General features: G+C 41.5%; 1 protein-coding gene across 16 annotated transcripts in view; it reads right to left on the bottom strand.

Annotated features, from left to right (window-relative positions):
- The window catches only part of celf4 (CUGBP, Elav-like family member 4), a 78,775-nt gene that overhangs the window by 13,376 nt on the left and 41,450 nt on the right, over window positions 1-23,949 (bottom strand). For all 16 annotated transcript variants that reach the window (XM_061042201.1, XM_061042204.1, XM_061042208.1 and 13 more), the window contains exon 3: window positions 3,599-3,647. In XM_061042201.1, the coding sequence (XP_060898184.1) occupies window positions 3,599-3,647 (49 nt within the window). The remainder of the gene's footprint in view (window positions 1-3,598; window positions 3,648-23,949) is intronic.

Below are 23,949 nucleotides of genomic sequence, written 5' to 3'. Positions count from 1 at the left end.
TGCAGTGAAAGTTGAACTCATGACCGAGGCAGGAAAACCTGTTTCTGAGCAGTCTGTGTCCTGTGGGAGCACAGTTGGCACGGTGCCCTCTACGTGAGCTCTGCTCACAGATGCTGGTGGTTCAGCATTTCAAAATATATCTGAAAGCAACAACACAGCACTCACTCATATTTAGTGCTGCTGGCTCTACCTTTTGTCTGCTGTTAATGTGTGTTCAGAACCGTGTGCCCGATCTTTTTGTGACTGAAAACACTGTCATAGATGGGCCAATCTGTCACTTGCAATTAGCTTCCAACCAGTTTGGCTAACAGTTGTAGAGTAGCTCAAATGTTTAGATAAGAGGCTAATGTTATTTTCCACTTTTGATGAGAGTGCAGTGAATCAATGTTGTTCCCAACTTATATCTGCAGCACTTTGCTCCATCTGAACTCACGCCAAAAACCGGCAGTGGGAAGTTGTGCTCTTCTGTTACAGACAAGTCTTCATTGTTGGAGACTTTATGTAGAAACTATTCATGGAAGCCGGTCACACCAGAAAGTTAACTGCTTAACACAATATAAGGTTTTTCATCCTTTGTCCTCTCTGATCTACTGGAAGCTGCCAGCTACGCCCTTTTAACTTTTTCTTACACAAAGAAAGCAAATGGAGTTCACTACGACAGCATCAAGGAATCGGCCGCTCGCTGGATGTAAACCTTAAACACCCGAGGAGTTACCAGAAGAAGACAAACCAGTCTTTTTCCAATAGAAACTGCTGTTTTCTTCAATCTTTTCCTTAAAAAAGGGATCTAGAAACATCACTTGAAAAAAATGACACTCAAGTGTCAGTGCAGTTTCATATAATCAGATACAATTTAGACAAGAACGTGTTTTTTATGAAATAAATTCAGGCTGGGGTCTAGCATCGGTGCATTATTCACCATGAGTGCGTGATTGAGTCAGTGATTGATTGTTGAGGGAGAGTGCGAGGCAGACGGTGAAAGTGTGTTAGTGCACCACAGTAGCAGATGTGTAAGTGTGAAAGTCCGGCTGTTCTCACGTTAACCAGAATCGGAGCTTTTTTGGGAATGGATGTGTGTGTTGAGAAATTAATGAGCCTCAGTGAAAATCGCCTCTGAATGCGCTCTACAAATGATGATATGTGTGTATATGTATGTGTGTCTCCATGCGTGCTTAGGGTCCGTTCCCCTCTGCCTGAGCCTGACAGGGTGTCCTTGCCGAGTCAACAAGACTAATCTGCGCTCCGGCCTTGCACCGGGTTGGGGGTTTACAAGAGAGGAGTGCACACCAGGGGTGGAATACACACACACACATATGCACACGCACACAACTCTTAAAATGTTTGCCCCCCCACCACCCCCCTTATCTGCTCTCTCTCTCTCACACACACACACACACACACACACGCGCACACACACACACACACACACACACACACACACACACATACATTCACAGTAAACACCTGATTGGTGGACAAAGCTTACAATTCCGCAGAGAAGCGACCATTAAACGTTACATCTTACTTGGGAAAAGGCCTGTTAATACACACTCACACACACACACGCACTCATATTCAGCAAGAGAGCAAATCAATATACACCAGAGTGTCAACAGTGTAAGTGTAAAGCTCTCTCTCTAGCACATAAAAACACACACACACACGCAAGCACGCACGCACGCACGCACGCACGCACGCACACACACACACACACACACACACACACACACACACACACACATCATATAATCATATACTGTCTCTCTGAATCCTCTTATCCTGGAGTATTAACAAAACCAAAAAAGTATGGCTCTCTAATTCCACTGTCCACTGTTGGTCATTCCTTCTACTTAACATTGTCAATGATACAGGGATGAGACTCAATAGGCTTCTAAAACAGAATCCATTGACAAATATTAACCAAATGACTCCTGACCTTTTTGCTTCTTAACCTCTTGCTTATGAGTGTGTCTTTATGGGGCTAATCCTGTTTCAGAGTGTATGGACGTTCCACATCACAAATGATTTTCATTTGGAAGCCCCAAATACTTAGGGTAATCGCTTCTCCCCCCCCCCCCCCCCCCCCAAAAAAAAAAGTTTAGAGAAAAGTGAAATGATTTCTTCTCCTACTCCATTTGTCATCTCACCACCCAACACATGTTACCCAGGGATTGGGGCTTGATGTTTGATTTGGTTATCATTGGACTAACGTCTCCCTCTAAAAATATTTTAAGAATAGTGACCACTTTAACAGCTACCAGTAAAATGCTACTACCAGATGTGCAAGTTTAGGCTTGCAACTACAAAACTATTTAGGAAAGCAGGTTAGTATAATAAAAATTAGATTTTTCAAAAAGGGGTTGTATGTAAAATATATGATTTCAGCATATAATTCACCATTTGTCTCCCAAAGCGCACTTTTACTTTTATTACTACAGGAACATTTGTCTGACATTACGTATTTACTAAAGAGGATTTTTAATGAATAACTTAAGTTCATACACCCTGACAGTGAAATATAACTTTGCTTTAAGCTCTGAGAAAAACATATAGGCTATAGAGAAGCAAAAAAAAAGCAGTAGACAGAAATAATCTTGGAAAAATAAGGTGTACTGAGAAAAGAAGTGGGCCGAGGACAGACGCACAAAGAAAGATAGAGTCAGGTAACAGACAGAGGTATAGACGGCCTGCATTGCCCTCACTTTGCTTCCTCACGCCTGGAGCTCGCCTCCGCTCCCTCCTGCTCCATCAATCATCCTCACAGCGCCACCAAACTAAACAGAGGAGGATGTCGCGCCATCTCTCTTTCTCTCCTTAAAGGTTTCTTTTTCTTCTTTTACAGGCTTCCACCTCTCTCCCAGTCCAGAAGCTTCACTCTGCTTATCAACCTTCAACTTCTCGCCTGCTCTATTTCCTCTTTTTTTCTCGTTCTCTACTTTCTTGTGGCAGAAGAATCACTCTGGTGCCAATTATATTAGCAACTGCAAAGTTTGAAAGAGTCCAGCCAAAACTGGTCCAACTGCATCAATCTTCTCTAGTACAGTGCATTGATTGATGTCAGGAGCAGGTCACTACATGTCTAGACATAAAAAATGTGCTTTAAGCTGTCTTAGAAGTCAATAGAGCAGGATGTGCAGAAAATACCAGATTATACGTCCACTTAAAGTCTCACACACCCGCCATTTAAATCTGCAGCTAATTTGACTGATTTGAACTGGTGACAGGAGTCAAACAGGATCTGCTTTGTTGCACGCAGCTAAATTGAAGGTGACAAAAAGAAGTGACTTGCTTTCCCCTGCAGCATGACAAGGCACGCATGCTTTCTGTGTATGTGCGTGCATATGATGAAACTCCAAGAAAGGAGCCAGAGGCCAGTGCCGGCCAGAAAGAGCACTGTTTACATAATGTGTTCTGATTACTCGAGGGTCCGGCCAGGCCGCACTGTCAGTCCGCGTCAAGGTACAGAGCATCGTTTAATGGGACAGATAATGGTGAGGCTGATATGCACAGGCAGTATGTTCGTAGGGGCTGGAAGGAAAGAAGCTAGCAAGGGAGTAAGTGGGGAGTGAAAAGTGAAGGAAGGAAGAGCGCACAGTACCTCCTCGACTCTCGCTGTCTGCTGGCTTCACCTGGATCGGTCTGTTCATCTGTGACAAAGAGAGAGAAGCAAACAAGAAAGGAAGGGAAAAAAAAGAGAGAGAAAGAAGCCAGTAAGCATCATCATGTAGCAACACATGCTTTACCCCAACCACCCCCAGAATAAAAACTTTTTTTTGAATCACTCAGCCAAATTGCAGGTAAAGTATAATGAAAACCTCCAAAGCTGAAGCACTTATAGCCATTGGGGGAATAGCTGGTTGGAAATATTATTTGATCTGAGATGAAAGGAGGTTGGAAAGGGGGATCAGCAGAGGGATGAAGAGGACGACAGAAAGAGGGATGAGGGTAGGTCAGCAGAGCTACTGTGACTGTGTATCCTTCACGTGGGTGCTGTTGTGGGCTTGTGTGCTATCAAGATACGATGTGCTGCATGGATACACAAAGAAACAAACCGAACATAATACACAATTTTTCTGTGATGTCACCGTTAGGGTGGGACGCTCAGACATTGTTAATCATTTTTTCCGATGGGTTTCAGCTTGAAGATATAGCCACTAAAAAATGATGATGAATAAAATCAAATCAAACATAGTATGATTTAGTTTAAGACTCCTAAGCCTCACTTCAAAAACGTTTTAGCAAGATCCTCTCTTAGCCTCACACACAGGCTAGTGCACACAGGTGAAAACACACACACACACACACACACACACACACACACACACACACACACACACACACTGTCTGTCCCCCAGTGAGACCTTTCCACAGTGTGTCCACAGAGGCCCTCCTTTCATTTCACTCCTGCCTGTCAAACCTTCCCTCTCCGCCTCGCCACCCTGCTAAACGCTCGCCGCCAATCAATTTTTAATAATGCCAATCGCCACGCTGCCAGGAGGATTGAGAGGAAAGGGGGGGGGGGGGGGGGGGTGAGAGGAGGGGGAGAGGAGAAAGCTGAGCACGGAAGAGGGAGGAGTAGGGAAAGGTCAAGGTTCCGTGCAGCATCAGTGTTTTGCTAAATGTCATTAAATCTTTTCTTTTGCGTTTGCTGATACAGTCATCATCTTAATGAATCTTTCAGATGATTCACCAAAAGGCGAAACCTCTGAGCGCGAGGACACAATGTCACGACGCAAACGCAATTAATGCTCGGACCTTCAGCCTCTGCTGGCGCTTTCCTGCTGGTAATATTAAATCACATCATTCTCCATAACGCTTATTTGAAATGGAGTTACCCGTTCCCTCCTCTCCCTCGTCTCCTCCCTCTCTTTGCCAGCCAAGAGAACCCTACTAATGTTTTTAATGTGCTGTGATGCATTATTTATCAGACTGGCTGTTGATATGGAAAAAGGACGGGAGGGGATAGAGAAATTGGGCAATTGAAAAAGCCGAGTTAAAAACGAGTAAAAAAAAAGGAAGAAGAGAGGAAGAAGGATGTGAATTAAAGAGGACGCTAGACGGGAGAAAGGAGAGATTTCAAAATCAAGCAGGCTGAGAAAGAAGGGAAACTAATTGAGGAGGGTGTTCGAGAGGAAAGAAACGCGGTGATAAAAAAAAAAAAAGGCAGTGGGCGGAGGGAAGAGGAAAAGAGGACAAGGGGGGAGATGAGGACATAGATCAGAGTATAGGACAAGGTCACCCCAGTGCTCCCAAGGGTCCTATAAGCCTGCATACATATCGGCTTTTTTACTGTGACCCATACAAATGGTCTGGCCTCAATCTGACCTAATTGTGTTCCACCTCCACTGGTTTTTATATGCAAGCAGCGGTTTTAACCAGCGCAGTATATGACCAAGCTGACCTCCTGAGGTTATGGTAAAGGTTATGTTTCAGGTCAAAAAAAATCAAAGACATTTTTGGACTTTACAATATGGAGTTTTACTTTCTATTTTACTCTTCTGAAAAAATGGCTCTCCATCAAGATGAATTCCTTTAGATTTCCTCTGTGATTTAAAAGTCATTGTCACACAACAAAACGCACCTCTTGAATCCATAATTCACGTTATTGTCTTCCTTTGATGCCGTATATTTTCAGAATAATCACGCTTTTCTGACCCCGCCCCAGCGCCATTCATTTTGATACTGCCCCTCGTCGTTTTTTGCACAAGATGTCCAACTTTTATTAAACATGTAATTCTCCACTTTGTTTCAACATTCAAAATCTCTCTAGAATCCCATAAAGTAACATATTAATAACTCACAGATTAATCAGTATCTCCTAATATGTCATCCCTTGTTGAGCAGCGACACCAAGAATGTCCCTTGATAAATTTTAAGCTACGGTTTAAAATAATGTTAAGTGGTTAAACCATTATTTTCTTTTGTCACTGAGAGCTGACTGGAGTTTCATGGGCTCTCTATCAGTGGTTTCCATTATCCCGGGCCCATAAACTGCTTCAAGGTCAGCTTTATCATCCTGCATATAATGGGGTGAGTTAGCACCACCCCGCTGGACAACCGATCCCAAAACAGTATTAAAACCCAAACACTGAGCAGCTCAGATAGCTCCCGTCTGATGTCTGTGCTGGTGCTAGCCAAAGCCAGATGGCATCATTGAGCAGCAGAAGATGTACAGTACACAGACACACACACACACACACACACACGCACACGCCTATTGCCAGTGTGAGAAATCAACCACATCTACACAGAAAGGTATCAAGATTCAGCATACATACATATATAAACATTTGCACATACAGACAAGAACAAGTGTGCTTACATGGACTAGACATTCACACTTACACACAAGTTTGGCTCATACACAAGCATGCACAAATAGGCCTAAGCATCCATCCATGCATGCATAGAAACATACAACAGGACACAAATAATCACACAGGCATACAAAATAGATATGTAAATGTGTCCTTGTGAGTCAACATGTGCTGTAAATTGGCTCATCTCTGAGTATGCACGCCTAATACCTTGCATGTAGCGTGGGTTTTCTGCTCAGCCTTGTAAATGCTGCCGCCTATCTATCCACGCCTTTTCAAACACACACACACACACACACACACACACACACACACACACACACACACACACACACACACACACACACACCCATACCCATACTCACACGCAGGCTAAGCTCCATTGTTGCTGAAAGTCCACCTCAGCAGCCTTGTGTTAGAGTGGCCTTGGTGCACCACATGATCGACAGCTCAAAAAGCACTGCGGCTACACAAATGCACGGGCACACACCCACCCACACACTCTTTGCTACACTCCTCTGTTGATTATGTAACTCAATGACAGCGCTCTGCCTCACTGCTGCCATAGATTCCCTGCTAACTAGAAGCTGAGGGAATACATGGTCTGCATGCAGCCTGTGCTCTACCAAAATGGTGAGTCACTCTTCTGAATCGGTCTAGTATTGCCTGAATGTCTAGCGAGGCCAACGAGATTGGTTCAAAACAGTCTGGGACTTGAGTTTGCTATATTGGATTCTACCTTGAAATGGGACAAAATTGAAGTCCTTGATCGGAGTTGTGCTGCTTACTGTATTGATCTCACTGCGTGCAAACCACAGAAATTAAGTTAGGAAAACACTGTTAGGTTGACAACTCTATGGGATTCCTATCAACTGAATTTCTGTCCAGTACCTTGTTATGTCAAATATGCTTTAAACACAGTTTATTACCTACCGCTCAAGTGCCTGCATCCAAAAACTCCACACAACTAATTCATGCACCACACACAGCCGGCGTAACAGACAACAATCACGCGGACACACTCACTCACACTCCCATCATTTCCTGCGAAAATAATATTGAAAGTATGCTTTACGAAACTTGGGAGAGGAGGTAGGATTTTCTCATTTTCACCCTTGTCTAGCAGATGTGTTTTTGCGAGAGAGAAAGAGAGGAGCAGTGCAGGCCAGGTCATTTCATTATCACAGTGAGAAAGCACTCCATGAAACTCTCCCAGGGAAGCAAGGGAGGCTGCCTTCATAATATTCCTCCTCTGCTATTGTCAAAACTTGCACTATTTTACATTCTGCAGCTCAAGGCCCTTTTTTCTCCTGCGTTTCCATCACTTTCATTCTCTCTCTGTCACATTTGAATGTGGAGGTGTTTGGGGGTATTTTGTGCATTCTTTTCATACATATATTCACTGCTTCTTAGGTGTTCTGTATAGGAAATCAAGTATCTGATAGGGAGCACTTCTGCAGGAGAAATACCAAAGGGTCTAAGTGCAACCAAACGCCGGTATTCATTATGTCAAATGAAGCACTGGCACTCGACCTGGATCTGCTTTCCGAAGTATCTCAGCATGCGCAACACACATCTTGGGATGGAAACATGCCAATGGAAACATTAGCCGAACAAATATGGTTGTAATCCTGAGATGCTTTTGGGCCCTCGTGAGCAGGGGTAAAAAAAAAAAAAAAAAATGGCAGTAAGAGGTGAAAAAGTAGAAACATTTAGCAGGTATGTAATACATTTTCACAGTGGTCACGAAGAGGACAGCCTATTTTAAAAGCATTGATTATACATTAATTCACAGCAGCATTACACTCCAATGGTAGACCCCCGGCATCTTTATCAAAGCTCCTACAGCACATGTAAAACTTTCAGTTTATTGACTTTTGCAACCTCTTGGGTCGTAGCAGTATTTTACAACATTTGTAGTAAAAGGGCAGCTCACACACTTCCACCACCAACAGTTCTACTGCCAATCGTGGAGGGAAGAGCTATAATGTTTCTAATGGAAGTGCAATCAGATTATGTTCGGAGGAAAGGTTTTTATTTGCATGGCAGTAGTTGTGTTCATCAGGAGCAAAATACTATCAAGATGTCTATCAAATAGCATCCCCTCCCTGCATGCTCTGTGATCTTCTTTGGTAGTGCACAGTTGTTGTATCTAGCAATGAGTCAATCCAAAGAGAGATGGAAAAAAGCTGTTGTTATATAGTTATGTTGGGGAATATGCCCAATTTACCCAATGCTCAGGACATGCTGGCTCATGTCCTATTCAGCACCACTGAATAGGACATGAGGTGCAGCTTAAAAGATCTTTCTGTAACTACTGTCTTAATGTATGCATGACAAAAAGTATCCTAACCACTGAATATTTTAGTGACAGCGTAATCAAGTTCAGCAGCAGGCTTTTTGTTTGTTCCCTTAGAAATATGTTTTATGCTATGCTATCAACATTCTGTGCGTGTGAGTGTTCAGTCACAGAAATATTTGTCTTTACTGCTAAAAGCTTCAGCTGAAGTTGCAATTAGATGGAGATAGTGGAGTTGTTTCAGCCCCGGAGAATGTTAAAAAGCTATAGTTACTGCTAACCATTAAGTTACAAAATAAAGAGATTCACCATTAGGACTAACTTCTTTAAAAACTTAATGCGTTACAACTCATAACACAAATTCGTGAAAACATTTCTGTCGAATGGTACAAAGTTAACAAAACTCCCTTTAAAAATCTTAAAATCTGATTTTGATTACCAAAGGCAATACATCACATACTTTGTAGAACATTGTTCATAAAACAGCGGTTTTTGTATTTATCAGAAATACAGTCTGTCTTTACACGAGGGTCAGTCGTCTCACGGAGGGTTAGGGGGTTGGATACGCCATGATGAGGTCTCCTTGGTCAAAACACTGAACCCCATGTTGAGGTGTGTGACTGGAGTAGGACTGTTGGGTGGTTGGGCACTTTGTACAGCAGCTTCTGCCATCAGTGTGTGAATGTGGTGTCAATGTGTTAATGTGACATGTCAGGTCAGAAGACTAAAGCACTATAAATGTTCATTTACCATTTAAACTGAGTTGACCCACTGCTGTCAAGTTCCTGCCTATTTACCCAATGACATCTCCAGACTGTTTGAAAAGAACTTTAAAGTTAATCTATAGCAGTTTAAATGAGGAATTAAACGTTAAATAACGGTGAAATTCGTCTTTGATCAAAACTGCACTAATGCCTCTATATCTCAGTGAGTATTTCTGCTCTTTCCTCTCCCTGTTTTTCTTCATCCTGACATGTGCCAAAACACCAAAACCTCTCTTTTGATGTTAAACTGAAACATATTGCAGCGAGATCAATGTCTGTGTGTGAGGGCAAAGAGGACTATAAAGCAAAACATCCCAATCTCTTTTCTTTTGTTGCATCCTTTGCTCCTTTATCTCTTCTCGTCTTTACAGACAAACAGAAATGGGCAATCTGTTTTACGTCAGATCAAGGATGAGAGGAGTATTTTCTGACAACTGGGCAGCCCAGCCCAGTTGTTTTGGGCTGGGAATGAGTGGCAGGCTGCAGTCAGGCTGAGAAAAATAAATACAAGAGAAAAAAAAGAAGCATCAGGATGAATTATGAATTGGCACAGACTGTGCTTTCTTTGGCTGTGACATCGCAGCAGCAAGGTTGATCACTGAACAACAATGCGTCTGCAGTGTGCATTATGGAAAATGAGACACTGGCCCTCATTTATCAGTATTTCCTTATGTTGAAAATGTTGCAACATGATGAAGCACTGCACCAAAACTTGCGCTGGACAATAAGATGCATGCAAACCATTTTTAAGGACTTGTTACACTCAATTTACTGCTGAATTTGGATTTGATGGCGCAAGTTGGGCGTTAAATTACCTCACACCCCACAAAGAGCATCCTAAGGCAATTCAATGTGAAACACTTTCCCACTTCTACCCTCTCAGAGCAATTCGGTGAATGAAAAATGCAGTCACCACCATGTTTCCCGGCCTGTTTCTATATGCTGCTGCTCACTCTGTGGTGCTGCTGTCCCAGCAGCGTCTAGCAAGATCACTACATCTCCACAAAGGCAGATGAAAGGGAAACACACAGAGATCACAAAAGGAGGAAGCCTCTCTGTCCGACCCCCTGATCATCGCTGATTCCTTCATCAACATGGCTTTTACACGCCGATGAAGCATACACACAACATGAAAAGAGAGAATGATAGACAGGCATACACAAGGGACACACACACACACACACAGGCACACACTTATCCAAATCAGATTTTCCGAGAGCGAGGAGGATCATTCTCGACCTTGACAACAGTATGTGTGACAAAATACTCATTACTCTCTCTTGCTTCCTGATTAAATTGCTTTTTCACACTAACTAGCTCTGAAAATTCTTTCTCCAACTTTCTGAAGACCCGCTGTTAAAAAAAAAAAAAAAATAGTTACAAAACACAGACATTTCAAAAGCTGCGAGTTATCACACCCCCCCACTCCTCCTCCACTCCTTTTCTCTTTCGCCTGCAGTCGGTTGAGAACAGCGATGCTTTTCTCACATCCATTGTTTGATCCATTTCACACCAGCCCACCTCTTCTTTATCTCCTCCTGTTTCTCCTTCGCTCGCTGGCAAGCGGCCTGAAAGCTCGCAGTAGTGGGACGGCTTTTTTTGAGCAGTTTTGAATGAGAGGTTAAAATGCAAATGGAGTGCCTTTCTTTCAGTTTTTTTTCCTTTCTATTCTTGTCCCACATCTTAGTACTTTTTCTTCCTCTTGGAGTTTGTCAAACAGCGTAAATGAGTGAAAGTGTGAAAACTATCTCTTCTACAGCGAGTTAATGCATAAAACAGTGTTTCCTCCCCTCTCCTTTGCCTCCTTGTTTTTCGCACTAGTACCTGGATAAGGATCAATGTGGAATGAGAGTAGACAGGTTTTATGCTTCCTGTGAACACTTTAATAGGAATCGACAGCTGAGAACTTTGTTGTCACACTATAACTGGATGGAAAAGCACATCATCTGTATCCCCAAATGATTTTACCCTGTCAAAATGTGTTATTGCTTCACACTTGTATGTGACATGCACTAGCATATGCTACACCCTCACACTACAGATATGTGTAAATGAGACGCAGACACACACTCTTAGTCAAATATAAACATATAACATGTCGATTGTTATATTTAAAAGATCCAGAAATATTTCTGCTCTGGACCTTTAGTAAGCTTTGAACACAGATTGATTGTCTTGAAAAGAGGCGTTGCCAAAAGAGGCTGGGGTGAGAAACAAAACTGACTGCAAAGAAGCACACACAAACCACACACCATCTTGCAATGTTACATAATTAGATGTACAGAACCTTGGCAATCAACAACTCAGATGTTGCCATGGGGACTTTACAGCTTTGACTATAAAAAGAAAAAAGATCTATATGTGGAGGCGTCTGAGGGCGGAGGTGCGGAGCGAGGCAGTGGGAGAAAGAAAGAAAGAAAGAAAGAGGAAAAGAAGACACGAAGAGCGAGAAAAGTGTGAGAAAATTGGTGCGAGAAGAAGTGAAGGTGTCTCAGAGGGGCTGAGCAGCTCTCTGTTTATGTGCAAGCGTGTGTCTGTGTGCATAGTGCACCTGCATGTGTGAGATTAGAAGTGTTTGAATCCTGCAAACGCCAAGTGTGTGTACGTATGGTTGCTGCTGCCGCTGCGTATGTAAGCTCACAGAAGGAGAGAAAAAAAATGACAAGGACAAAATGTGATAGAGTTGGTTAGTAAGTGAGAGGAGGAGGGAGAAAAAAAAAAGAAAAAAAAAGCTAACTAGAAAAGGGACAATTTTCAGCCTCTCTCTCCCTCGCGCTCTTAAGCTGACTGCATTGGTCGGGCTTTGCAGCATATAGCGAAGATTAGGACAGACGAGAAAGCCATAAATTCTACTTTTCTCTTTCCAGAGGTGCACATAAATCATGGCTGCTACTGGCTTACCATCACTGGGTTTTTGCTTTTCACTTATCTAATGAATAAGAAAAAACAAGTTCAAAAGCTGTCATGTTGTGAAGCGAACGGGGGGCTGCTTTCACATCCATCCCCCAACAACTTTTGTCCCCTTCTCCAGCCAGCGCTGAGCTACACAGACGCTGAGTGGGTTTCACATAATTGAGAGTATTCATGAGCTGCAGTATTGCCGGACCGTGTGCGACTGTGTACATATGAGAAGCAGAGAGTGAGAGCTGACTTAAAAGGAATGTGCATATGAAAGATACATTATAGCATATGCAAATGCAAATGTGGACACAAATAGAAGCATGGGCAAACACAACACGAAGGCACACAACCAGGACCTGCTACCACTCTACTTTTCAAAAAAGGCACAAAGGTGGGCACACATACGCGCTCACACACAGAAACACACACTCTTGTTTTCTGTCTCACGAGGTCAGCGGGTGAGGATATGTGTTGTAATGAGCCGTCACTCACAGTCGCCTGGCCTTGTGTTGGGAGAGGGCAGGGAGGCGCAGTGATGAAAAATTCAAATACAATTGTATGAAAAAATAAACAAGAGTATGAAAGTAAAATGGAGGCATGTCCAGTTGGCAGCAATGGACATATTTCCTCTTTGTGCTAGTTCTCCATTCATACACACGCACGCATGCACACACAGAAAAAGCGTTAACACCTGAAAAACAATCTTGTTTTATTATTGTGTACAGAGAGAAATAATTGTCGCACATGCGTTGTGTTTCAAAGTGGGAAAGCTAACGATTAAAGTCATAAAGAAAAACTCTCAGCCCCCTGTAACTTTTTTTAATTGTAACAAGGAGATCATATTCACCTGATTCTCTGTCTGCATATAGAGAGAAGAGTGTTTTATAATAGAATTAAATATACAAGAAAAATAATCTTAATGTTAAGGTTACCAGTCAACTGACAGAGTCGTCAGGAAGTTAGCTGACTAAGAAATACCACAACTTGTACTTTTTACTCTTGAATTTTGACAGATGACAGAAAACAATCCAAGTATTTAGAGTTAGAGTCATCCAAAAACCTAGCACATATCTAATAATATTTAAAAGCAGGCTAGTCCTCCTCATCGAAATCAGTGCAGGTAGCTCAACTCATGGTCTGAAATGAATGACAGGAATGCATCTACAATGCAGCGTTTATTTCACTCTGAACATGGACTTTAGTGTAATTATTACGATTGAACAAAGAAATTAGAAATGCTTTGCCTCAAAGTGCACAGACATACAGGCATCCATTAGCAACAAACAGCGTGCATTCAAGTAGAAGAAGAGGGACAAGTATATGTTAAAGTTCTTCAGATTGATCAGATAATGTATATTGCACAGTATAAAAGTAAATAATATAAATATATATTGCACAGTCAGAAATGTAAATATTGCAAAGGTTAGAAATCTGCAGCAGAAAAATCTGATTTGTGCCGGTAAAAGAGAGTCTGAATCGAGCAAAGGGAAATAAAGGGAGATTGAGAGTGATGCAAACGGACAGAATGTAGACAGAGGTGTCCTGTATGTAATTACCAGGCAACTAAAACACTGCAGGGTTTATGCAATACTCAATACTCCTCTTCTCTCTCATAGTAGTATGAGAAGATGAAGATAGAAGATAGATCAACTCTCCTGAACTCCCTCTCTCACACACACACACTTATGTATACACATACTTTCTCTTGCCAGCATATTTCCCTGAAATAATTACTAATTCCTCTCTCTCTGCTTGATTAAATATAAAAAAGGCAGTGAGAGAGGAAAAACGGAGAAAGAAATGCGTGTGGGTAACAGAGGAACACAGCAGATTGAGGGAGAAGAGAGGAGTGGGATTGGAGGAGTTGGAGGAAGAAGAAGGAAGTGAGAGAGTCAAATTTGCCTGTTAGGCTCCGCCAAAGAAACAACAGGGAGTTTTTCAGTAAGACAGCTCTGTTGGTTCCCTGCTAGAGCCCAGGTGGGCGATGTGAATGTTCTCTCACTCCCACACACTTAAGAGGCAAAAATATGCACAGGCATGTGATTGAATGGCGTATTCACACACACGACACGCACATGCGAGCACCGATGTTTGCTCGTTTTGTTCTTGCATGCCTACACTCACAGGAGTTGATGTTGACAATAAAACACTCTCAGGAAGGAACCGTCATCCTTTTCAAGTGTGAAGGACGCACTGGCCAAAATGTCAATCTTTCTATTATTTTTGTCTTTTATCACACCCAGTCATTCCTGTATTCACAGCAATAGCTTCAGCTATTCAGCAGCCTGTAATAATGTCAGACGCTTACTCCCTCTGCAATGGCACATACAGGGAAAAGCCAAGAGCAGACTGAAAAAATTGAATTGATGGCCATGAAAGTGATTGCAGTTCGGGAAAATAAATTGAACTTTTGTAACAGTATGAAATGCTCATTCTCTATTTTTTTTCTGTTTCTTTACTTTCCTTCTTTCTGCATTTTTATTGTTTGATTCGTCAACCCAATCTGTTTCTTTCCTCCTGCAAATCTGAGGGTTTGGCTTGAGATAAGAAAAAATAAGAGTTTAGAAACTTAGTGCAAGGCAGAGCTTAAAAGTAGCAGCTACAGAGCAGCACCAGGTTTGTTCCTGTGGGGAAGTGCAGAACAGGGAAGAAAAGGGGAAGAAGATTTCATTATTAATGGAGGAAAAGTTCCTTCGAATTGAACCTATGAAGTAGCCTCTTTTCTTTTCGAACAGAGGGAAATTTGGACAAGAGGAGATGGTCTTTGAAAGCATCATGAGTAGTAGCCATTTTTTGGCCATTTCACCTGTATCACCTATCTATTGATAGGACAGCTGATGAGAGATGGGGAATGTGAGGAGGAGAGAGTGGGATGGACATCCATCACAGGACTGAGGCCGGGAGTCAAACCTGTGGTGGATGTGTCCAACTTTAGCCTCTGTGAAAACCGAATGAGCTAAACCGGTGCCCTATGAGTCAATATTATTAGAAGGAGGCCATATATTTAAAAATTGAAAAATGCTATTTTTCCCTCTAACAATAAAACTCTGATTCAGAATCATTTTTCATTGCTGTTGCCTTTTTAGGCCTTGTATGAACAGTTGCTTTAAAGTTGGTAACTTAAGCTACTGTTATCACCATTAGCAACTGATTAGCAACTTTGATCATTATCACTGTACAGATGACATGTCAGACTAAGTTTCAGAAATGATGCATGTGGTACAATTACATACAGTTAAGCGTGACATTCAATGAGGGACTGAGGGTTAAGCAAGGGATAAGTTAAAACAAATGTTTGGGACCTTACTGAAGCTTGTGTTTAGTCCATTTACTTTTGAGGTTAATCTGATGACTTATAAATCCTTGATATCCTTAAATATTGCGTATAAGGCAACTTGAGAAAGATAATAAGACAGCAACGTTCTGAGCAATATCAGTCTCTCAAACTGGCTAGCATTAGCTTTTGTTAGCATTAGCCACAGTACAGTAAGACAGTAGTCAGTAAAGCTGTTCAAACAGAACTTGTGAATGTAGTAAAAAGAGGGGTGTTTTATTGCTTGAGACTTTTACTTTTCATCTGAAAGCTGAAAATGATGTTGTTTTGTCACTCAAAATAGCTCACTTTATAACATCTGTATGCCATGGTGTTCCTCATCACTGAGTTAATATAACTATTCCCCCACTGGCATGGTAGCGAGAGTTTTTTTTTTTTGTATTTTAATTTTGGAGCAGAGGAGCTTCTGCTCACATGCCACGCTCCCTTGGTATTAATTTCCGCCCTATGCTTTGATGTACTTTGCAGGAATGGTGCCAAAACACAGCAGTTTTTCACATTTATCTCATCTTGTGAAACAGACCCCCTTTACATCTGGCACTAAATGACTCAAATGAACTTGGAGTATGTCCAGACTGAGCTTAACCACATATGAATGTGTGTGTAAATGCACTCAAGATACACATTGAAGTAGGTGATTGGACCACCTCAGGGATGCATTTTGCTTTAATGATGCAACACTTTCCATCCAATATGGCTTCAAATTCATTGAAAACTACAAACTGAGAACAGAAATGGAAGAGAAATTGAGATGTTTTGATTATTTTATTTTCAGTATTTGTTCTTCCCTTTGTCATTAAAACGTTTTAACAGCCTTTATATCACACCTCTGATATGAATGGTATTTTTTTGTTGAATGAGGCATATTACGATTTTTTGGCTATAAAATGTTGTTCATCTTTCCAACTTTCCCTATACATGAACACCTTAACTCTTGCTGTAGAAGAATAAGTTGTCAGGCTGGATATGTATGCCTGTATTTTCTGAAGGAGAGAGCAAATTGAGTCACTGACATGCATTTTAGATACATGTAGAATAATATCTGTATATCAAGGACTTCCACAGTTGAGTTTATTTGATGCTTTGGTTTTGAGTGATGAAATCAAGAGTTACACCTGGAGCATGTTAGAGGACCACTTCCAATTGTCAGCCAAGCACCTGAAAACCACTCTGAAAACTTCCCTCGGGATATCCCACATGTCAGGAGTGGTGTTTTACGTTGTATGAGCTAAAGTTAAAGTGCTTATGCAACTCTGCGGTGGAGCAGCTTTTATTTTCATTACCTGTCAGGATAGGTATTATGTCATTCTTATGACAGCGCTGGCCAATATGTCAGCCTCTTTAGGGTGAGTGCATCCATCTGTGTTACTATATATCTGACTGTAATATCTTCCTGGCTGCTGGCCAAGTGAATCCTGGTCTGGCAGTGTTGCAACTGCATCTCACTGTATCTCTTCAGCTCTCTGCTCTTTCCTCACCGCCCCCACAGACCTAAAAATATTGGACATAGTGATAGCAGAGCAGATTCTCCAGCCAACTTTTTACATCCTTTAAAATCCATGAAGAATACTGACCATTTCTGCACTTCCAAGAATTTCTGTGAGGACCAGAATTGAATCTATAACTAAATACTTAAATTTGTACTTTCAGTGTTTGCAAAGACATTTAGCGAGAAAAATCTATAGCTATCCATGTGAATACTCTTATAGAGGAATGCCTGGGAAGGCCGGTGTAGAATGACTGATTTCAGGCGATAGTTTCTCCCCTGTAGAGTTAAAAGGGCCCACTGGCCCCTGGGAGTAGCCTGTCACAACTAGAGAAACTCCTGCTGGAGCCACTCTGTTGAGGTTTTCAGCCGGCTCCCAGGGGGTCCCCACCACCACTTACCCGCTGAAACAAAAATCAATGGCTTAATGATCCAAAACAGGAAATAGAATGAGAAAAAAAAGAAAGTCCCTAAAACAACAAAATGTCTTTTGGCAAGGGACATTCTGTCCCAGGCCTTCATTTGTTTGTTTGCGTGTGTGTGTTCAAAGAAATTTGCTGTGATGGTTGGTGAGTATATATGTGTGTGTGTACATGCATGCGCAGCTTTGAGAGAGTGAGCTTACCCTAGCTTAGTGGCGCAAAACATATTGATTTATTGATTGCCTGTTTCACCCCCTTGCCATCCCTCTCTTTCTCTCTTCTCTCTCTCTCTCTCTCTCCCTCTCTCTCTCTCTCTCTCTCTCTGTCTCATTCACACTCTCTCTCTCTGCCTGTTATAAAGGCACAGGGACTTGAGGCTGCAGTGGGGACTTTAAAAGGCACATGAGGTTGTAAAGATGGAAGAGGAGAGGGAGTCAGAGAAGGAGAGAAAGAGACAGAAAGCAAGGGAGGGGGGTGTCCCATCTGAGAGTTGATCCTGCAGCCTTTTAACCAAGGCCCCTACATCATTCAGATTTATGAACTGAGGTCACGACCAAATCAAAACCTTGACCTATCAGTGAGGATGCCGATTTATAAGCACTTTGTAGTGGGGAGTGGTGGCGACTTGGCAGGAGCTAGTATTCCTCTCCTTGGCCCTGGCTTCCCAGTAGAGAGCGGCGGATCAGGGCTAGGGGAGAGGCTGACTGTAATTTGTGATTAGCAGACAGGTTGTGCCTTATGATATACTACCCACAGTTCAAAAGAATGTCACTGTCCTACGTCATGTACAGTAGAGCATGCTGTCTCACTGAAGCACACCAGGCTGGTGGAGGTCAAGATATAACCCGGCATAGTAAGGCTTTTTCAAGATCTGCTATGTCACGCTTGCTGTGGCTGTTAGCATTCTAGCAGGAAACCCTAACAAGTCTGGCTGATTACCCTCAAGCTAATAGCTAAATATTGCCAGTATCACTGACACGTAATGACCCCTAATGGAGGCTTATCTGCAAATGCTTAAGATTGGAAAATGGCATCAAGTACACTGTGTAGCTGACTGAAACATGTGTCAACATCGATTTGTACCCCCTCCAGTTGCTTCTGACTCATGGGGACTCGCGGGGGACGCTAATGACAAGCATCCCCCGTGTTAGCGCAATGTCCCTTCCTAAACCTAGTCTATCCATAAATTATGGACAGGATGAAATATGAGTCCCCATTCGACAGCCCTTCATTTCCAGCTCCCAGGGAGACCTAGCACAAAGAAACACTTGCTGTTTTTTTTCTTGTCCCCCTCAGAACAAGAACAAGGGATGCAGAGCAATGAACCAAAGTGAAATGCCTCGCAGACGTAAAGAAACAGTGAATAACAAAGAGAAAATACACTCACAAAGAAAGTGCAAAGTCATGGAGAGAAAAACGAGGACTACTACTTTAGGTCTTTCGATTTTTCCCCTCACCAGTTGCCTGCTAGTTGTCATGACGACTTCTTATCCCAGAGCTGGTGCTGGTCTGCTCCCCCTGGAGGCAGCTGGGAAATCAGGTAGGGGAGGGCCGCAGGGATTGAGGCTGTTCTATTCTTAAATACACAGCATCAGGCAAATGCATTTACAAACCCGAGGAGGGACAGAGTTTAATCTAATAAAGAGGAGGTGGTCCATGTGGTGAAAGCCTGCCACTTGCCTGAGATGGCACACACAGGCACAGTGTGCTGCGCCCCCCCCAGTGACAATGACTGCCCCCCTCCAAGTGCGTTGAAGTACTGGAAGAGACTAGATATATGGCTGTAATAGAGTGCACAACAAGAACTGTCACTTTATGTTGAGCTATGTTGAATTCCCATCATTTTGAAAGGTTTTGGCATAATTTGTGTCTCCAGAGCATTTTGATGTGCTCTTAAGTTACGAAAGCAATTATGTTTTGCAATATCTATCTGGTGTTGTGGTCTTTCAAACAAGATTCCTGCAGCATCTTATTTGCCTGCAATTGTGTCTCAAACGAAATCTGTCTACTCAGAGGGGTTAAAGAGTCCGATTGAGTCTTGGACGTCAACTCTTCAACCCCAGCCAACTCCCTCAGATTACAAATGAGAGGGATCTGATGATGTCGACCGCAGCCAAATTCCTCTAATTAAAAACACAATGGCTGAAAACACTGCAACACGGGCTTGTCTTTGCTGAGGGACGCCCACTTTGCCCTTATTAAAAGAAACCTGGAGAGGAAAGGTTAATAGCACCAAGCTCTGTGATACAGGTACTGCTGTAATCCTATTAAGGTAGGTGTATAATACAATTGTGGGACAGTGGGAGACACATATACAGAATGTCACATACTGTATGTGACAATCTTACAACACTTCTTGGTATCAGTTTTACACCAAATTACTTTTTTTTTTTCTGACACCTCAAAAACTGCAGATTACATTTTCTCTGCTTTAAGTAAGTGTGCAGGAGATTTATGTTCTTCCCATGGCTCGATAAAATCAAGGAGCTGGGAATAATCCCTCCTGGAGAAAGAAGACTTTTCTGCAATACCTCATTTCAGCTACAGTAGTTCAGTGCACATTTATGTCAACGGGCAGAATGAAAATTAATTATGATAAGAATAAATCATTAGGTGGGGATGACAACAAATTAATGAATTATTAAGCTTCAGTGCAACATCCGGAATTGAGGATGATCGTGATATAGAAAGTAAAACTGTAACAATATAAAAATAACTTTTTCTATAGTTCACTATTTTAAAGACTCATCACTGATCAACACAGCTCTTTATATGATCGCCATATCAGTTTCCCTTGATAGTACAAAACACACGTGACCAGTAAAAGCCTCTAATTATACTGAACTCTATGTGCACAAGGGAGCAGAAGAAATCTAAGCATAAACCCGTTTTCTTCCTTCTCACTCAGACAACCTATTTAGCACACTAATGCAGCGTTATCTACTTTGCCCACACAGTCGCCTCACATTAATGAGAAACAATTATTCAGACAGGCTAAAGTGTAACTATCAGTTAACTTTGTGTTGAGGTAGAAGGGTAAATGCATATCAGAAACAATCATTCTGTTAACTGATAGAAAAAGACACACTGGGCCAGATGCGCTAAGGCTTTTGTACTTAGAATTCGAATGTATTCTGTGTCTTAATACATGCATGTTATTGATCAAACAAGCTCACTGGTCTGGAAGAGCAGCTTGCCTGTCAACTTAAGCCCACCTTGGATGTAATCAGAAAAACATGCAGCTCTTCTTGTCTGCATGCATTAGGAAAGGGTCTCAGAAACAAGGAGAAAAGATTGTACTGTATGGTGTGAAATGTGGGAATATGTAAAAGTACATACTGATGTTTGTGCATACTCAACAACAGCAACAGTCCTTGGTGAATACACTCTCCTGTTCTTTGGGGTTATTTTCTTTATGGACTGATCTGTTAGATCATGAATAGTTTCTTGGAGTGTGATGAAGTTTCTTTCTCAAATCTAGTTTCTCGCCCACTTGATAGACATGAGTTAGATTTTTAAGGTTTCAGTACACTCTGGTAAAACTTTAGGTGCAGATCTAAGCCTTAAAACAACTTCTCTCTAAGTAGCATCATCGACCTGTTCTTTGATTGTTAAAAGATTTCCCCCCCTGTCACTTTTTATTTTTACATGTTAGGGACTACTTTTTTTTACATTAGCCATTTCTACATGTACACCGTTGAGTCGTCAGCATACAGGTTTATCTCCATCTCCAAAAACTTGATGATAATGAAAAACAATAAAGTTTGCCTTGACAGCAAAACCAAGCTAGTGGACGGCTTGTCGATAGAAAAGGAGCCTGACCACAGCCCATGTTGTTATAGTTTCAAATATCTGTGGACATTCACAGCTATGACAGACATGGCTTAACTAACCTGTGAGGAGGAAACTGGGGGAAAATACTTTGTGGCCCTTAATACTGTTTCCACACATTCAGATTTCCTTGTGCTACATGGAAATGTAAACCATGTGAGCATAATAAAGTATAAATAATCAAAAATGCAAAACAACATTTTGGAGATATAAGCCTGCCAGCCTGGTTCACAAGTTTAGCTGTCCATGCTGCTTTTAGTTGATATGTGAACTTGTTAACAACACACGCACACCAACCCCTTTTTTTGTGATCCGAACTGAGCCTTAACAACAAACATCTCATTCTTGTTAAAGTGAGTATTTACCCTCTGGGGCTTTGTATTTTGGGAACATGCATATAATAGTATAGTTCCTCCCAGGTTCATTATGTTTTTACATGTACTTTCTTTAGAAGAGTTCTTATGTGTTTTTTTTTTCAAAACTTTAATATTCAGTCATATTCCCACCTGGCAATGTTTACTTTTGAAGAATATAAGCCCTCCTTATTTAGCTGCTTGTTTTAAATATAGGACAATGTGGGCTGAATTAATGAGCAGTCACTTTTTTAATTGCTAGAACTACATATGGATAAGATTTCTTTGAAAGCAAACCCCTGTTGCTCCAAAACATCCTCCACATCAAAGAGCTCAACTAATGTGTAGCTTTTAGGAGCAAAAAAAAATGTTGCGAACAACTAAATTAGTAATTTAAACTCTATGTTGAGGATTGAACACTGACAAGAGCTGAATGTAATTTTACTTCCAATATTATGACACTCATTTGAACCAGTACATTTTAATAAAGGCTACAAAAAATACATAGTTCGAAACTAAGGAAGGGAAGAGGGAACAGAAGGAAACCATTTCAGGGGAAAGAGCAAAAAGCAGAGAGAAAGGTGCGGATAGAGCTCAGGCTGACATGAAATGATACATGCATGGTAATAAATGAGAATTAAAGGGAAAAAGGGAAGCAGAGAGAAAAGAGGAAGAGTGTTCTTCAACCCCGAGATAAAAGGGAGGCACATTACAAGACCCAGCTGAGTTATGCTCAGCTTACTTCAAACACATTTTGACGTATAATATTTTAAATTTGACATTCCCTTTTCTGTCATGGTCCCTCAATGACAAATGAAATGAATCAAAGGAGTATGCCAACTCAGAAGACCTGACGAGAGGGAATTTTTGAGGCCTTCTGTCTGACGATGTGTTCAAACAGCACACCTCTGAAATAGAATTCTCCTGCGCTCACCAATTTTACTAAAAGGGAAAGAAAAAGTAACCCAGTAATCCGAGCCAATCTGCTCACAGGAGGCCAAAGAGCTCCCAACATGTGGGCCAGATGAACCTGCTCTCTTGGAACCTTGCCTGGACAAACAGGAGAGAAAGCTTGTAAGGTCTGTACATCAGCACACCTGACACCAGCCAGGAACACATGTAGACTTTGGCAAGGCAGGTGGAAATTTAGCATAATATGATATTGAAGCTATCCTCCTTTTCACAACACCAACAACATAGAATACAGCTAAAGGTTTTTTTTTTTAAAAGTTCAGAAAAGAGAATGTTAGTGGTTATTATGGATGAGAAAGAAATCAAGTTATGAGGTTGCATGTTGTACACAGATCCCCCTTACAAACGTTTAATATGAACTGATGAAATAAATAACTAACCTTCCTATCCAAAACAAAGAATTTCCTGGAGAACTTCAAACAAAGAGTGGAATTTAAACTTTGAGTTTCGGAGGTTATAAAACCTCACCAAAATCTATTTTAATGATCACCGTATCCCATAAGTCCTATAGACCATTGTGGGCTGAATGCCTTGGTTCATCCAAAAAAAAAAAAAAAAGGCCATGGGCAGCTCAAGGGGCCATGGCTAGTTCAGGTGCATCTGACACAGCAAATACACTTTTAGACAAGACAGATTACAAGTAAAAAGTTGTAAAAAGTAGTTTAAATACCACAGATACAAGCCAAGATACAAACATGTGACAGTATTTGCTTAACTTAGTTAAAGTTGTGATGGCTCCAATTTCTTATAGAAAAACACAAGAAAATGAATCCATATTTTTTAAGAACATAAACATGGGTAAACCCTAATAAAACACTTAAATTTCTTAGAACACATTATCGGGCCATGCTCATACTCTTTTGCAAAATCTTCTGAAAAAACATGGTTGCTATCATCAATAAAACCCTACTGTTGATGTGCTTTATTTTATATGGTAGACATACGGCATACCATCCTAAAGACGAATACATTTAAAGTACCAAAGGAACGTATGAGCATAAATCAGCACTCTTACTCTCCCAATTTTTAAATCATGTCTTTTGCCCAAGAGGGTCGATGCTTCTGTTCATTCCCTTCATGTCATTTATTTGTCTATGTAAAAAGCACCAAAAGTTTGCACACTCTGGCTGATACCATCCTGCTTATCCATTAGGTGTTCCTCTATCTCACCTGTCCTCCCCTGCTCCTTGTTTCCTCTCCTCTTGTCCTCTTTTACTCCTCTGTTGGCTCCACCTCTCCCCCCTTCCTCTTGCCTTTGCTAATGAGCAGG

Source organism: Labrus mixtus, chromosome 7 (genome assembly GCF_963584025.1).
Source record: "Labrus mixtus chromosome 7, fLabMix1.1, whole genome shotgun sequence".
Lineage (NCBI taxonomy): Eukaryota > Metazoa > Chordata > Actinopteri > Labriformes > Labridae > Labrus > Labrus mixtus.
This window is presented reverse-complemented; position numbering and strand designations above follow the sequence as displayed.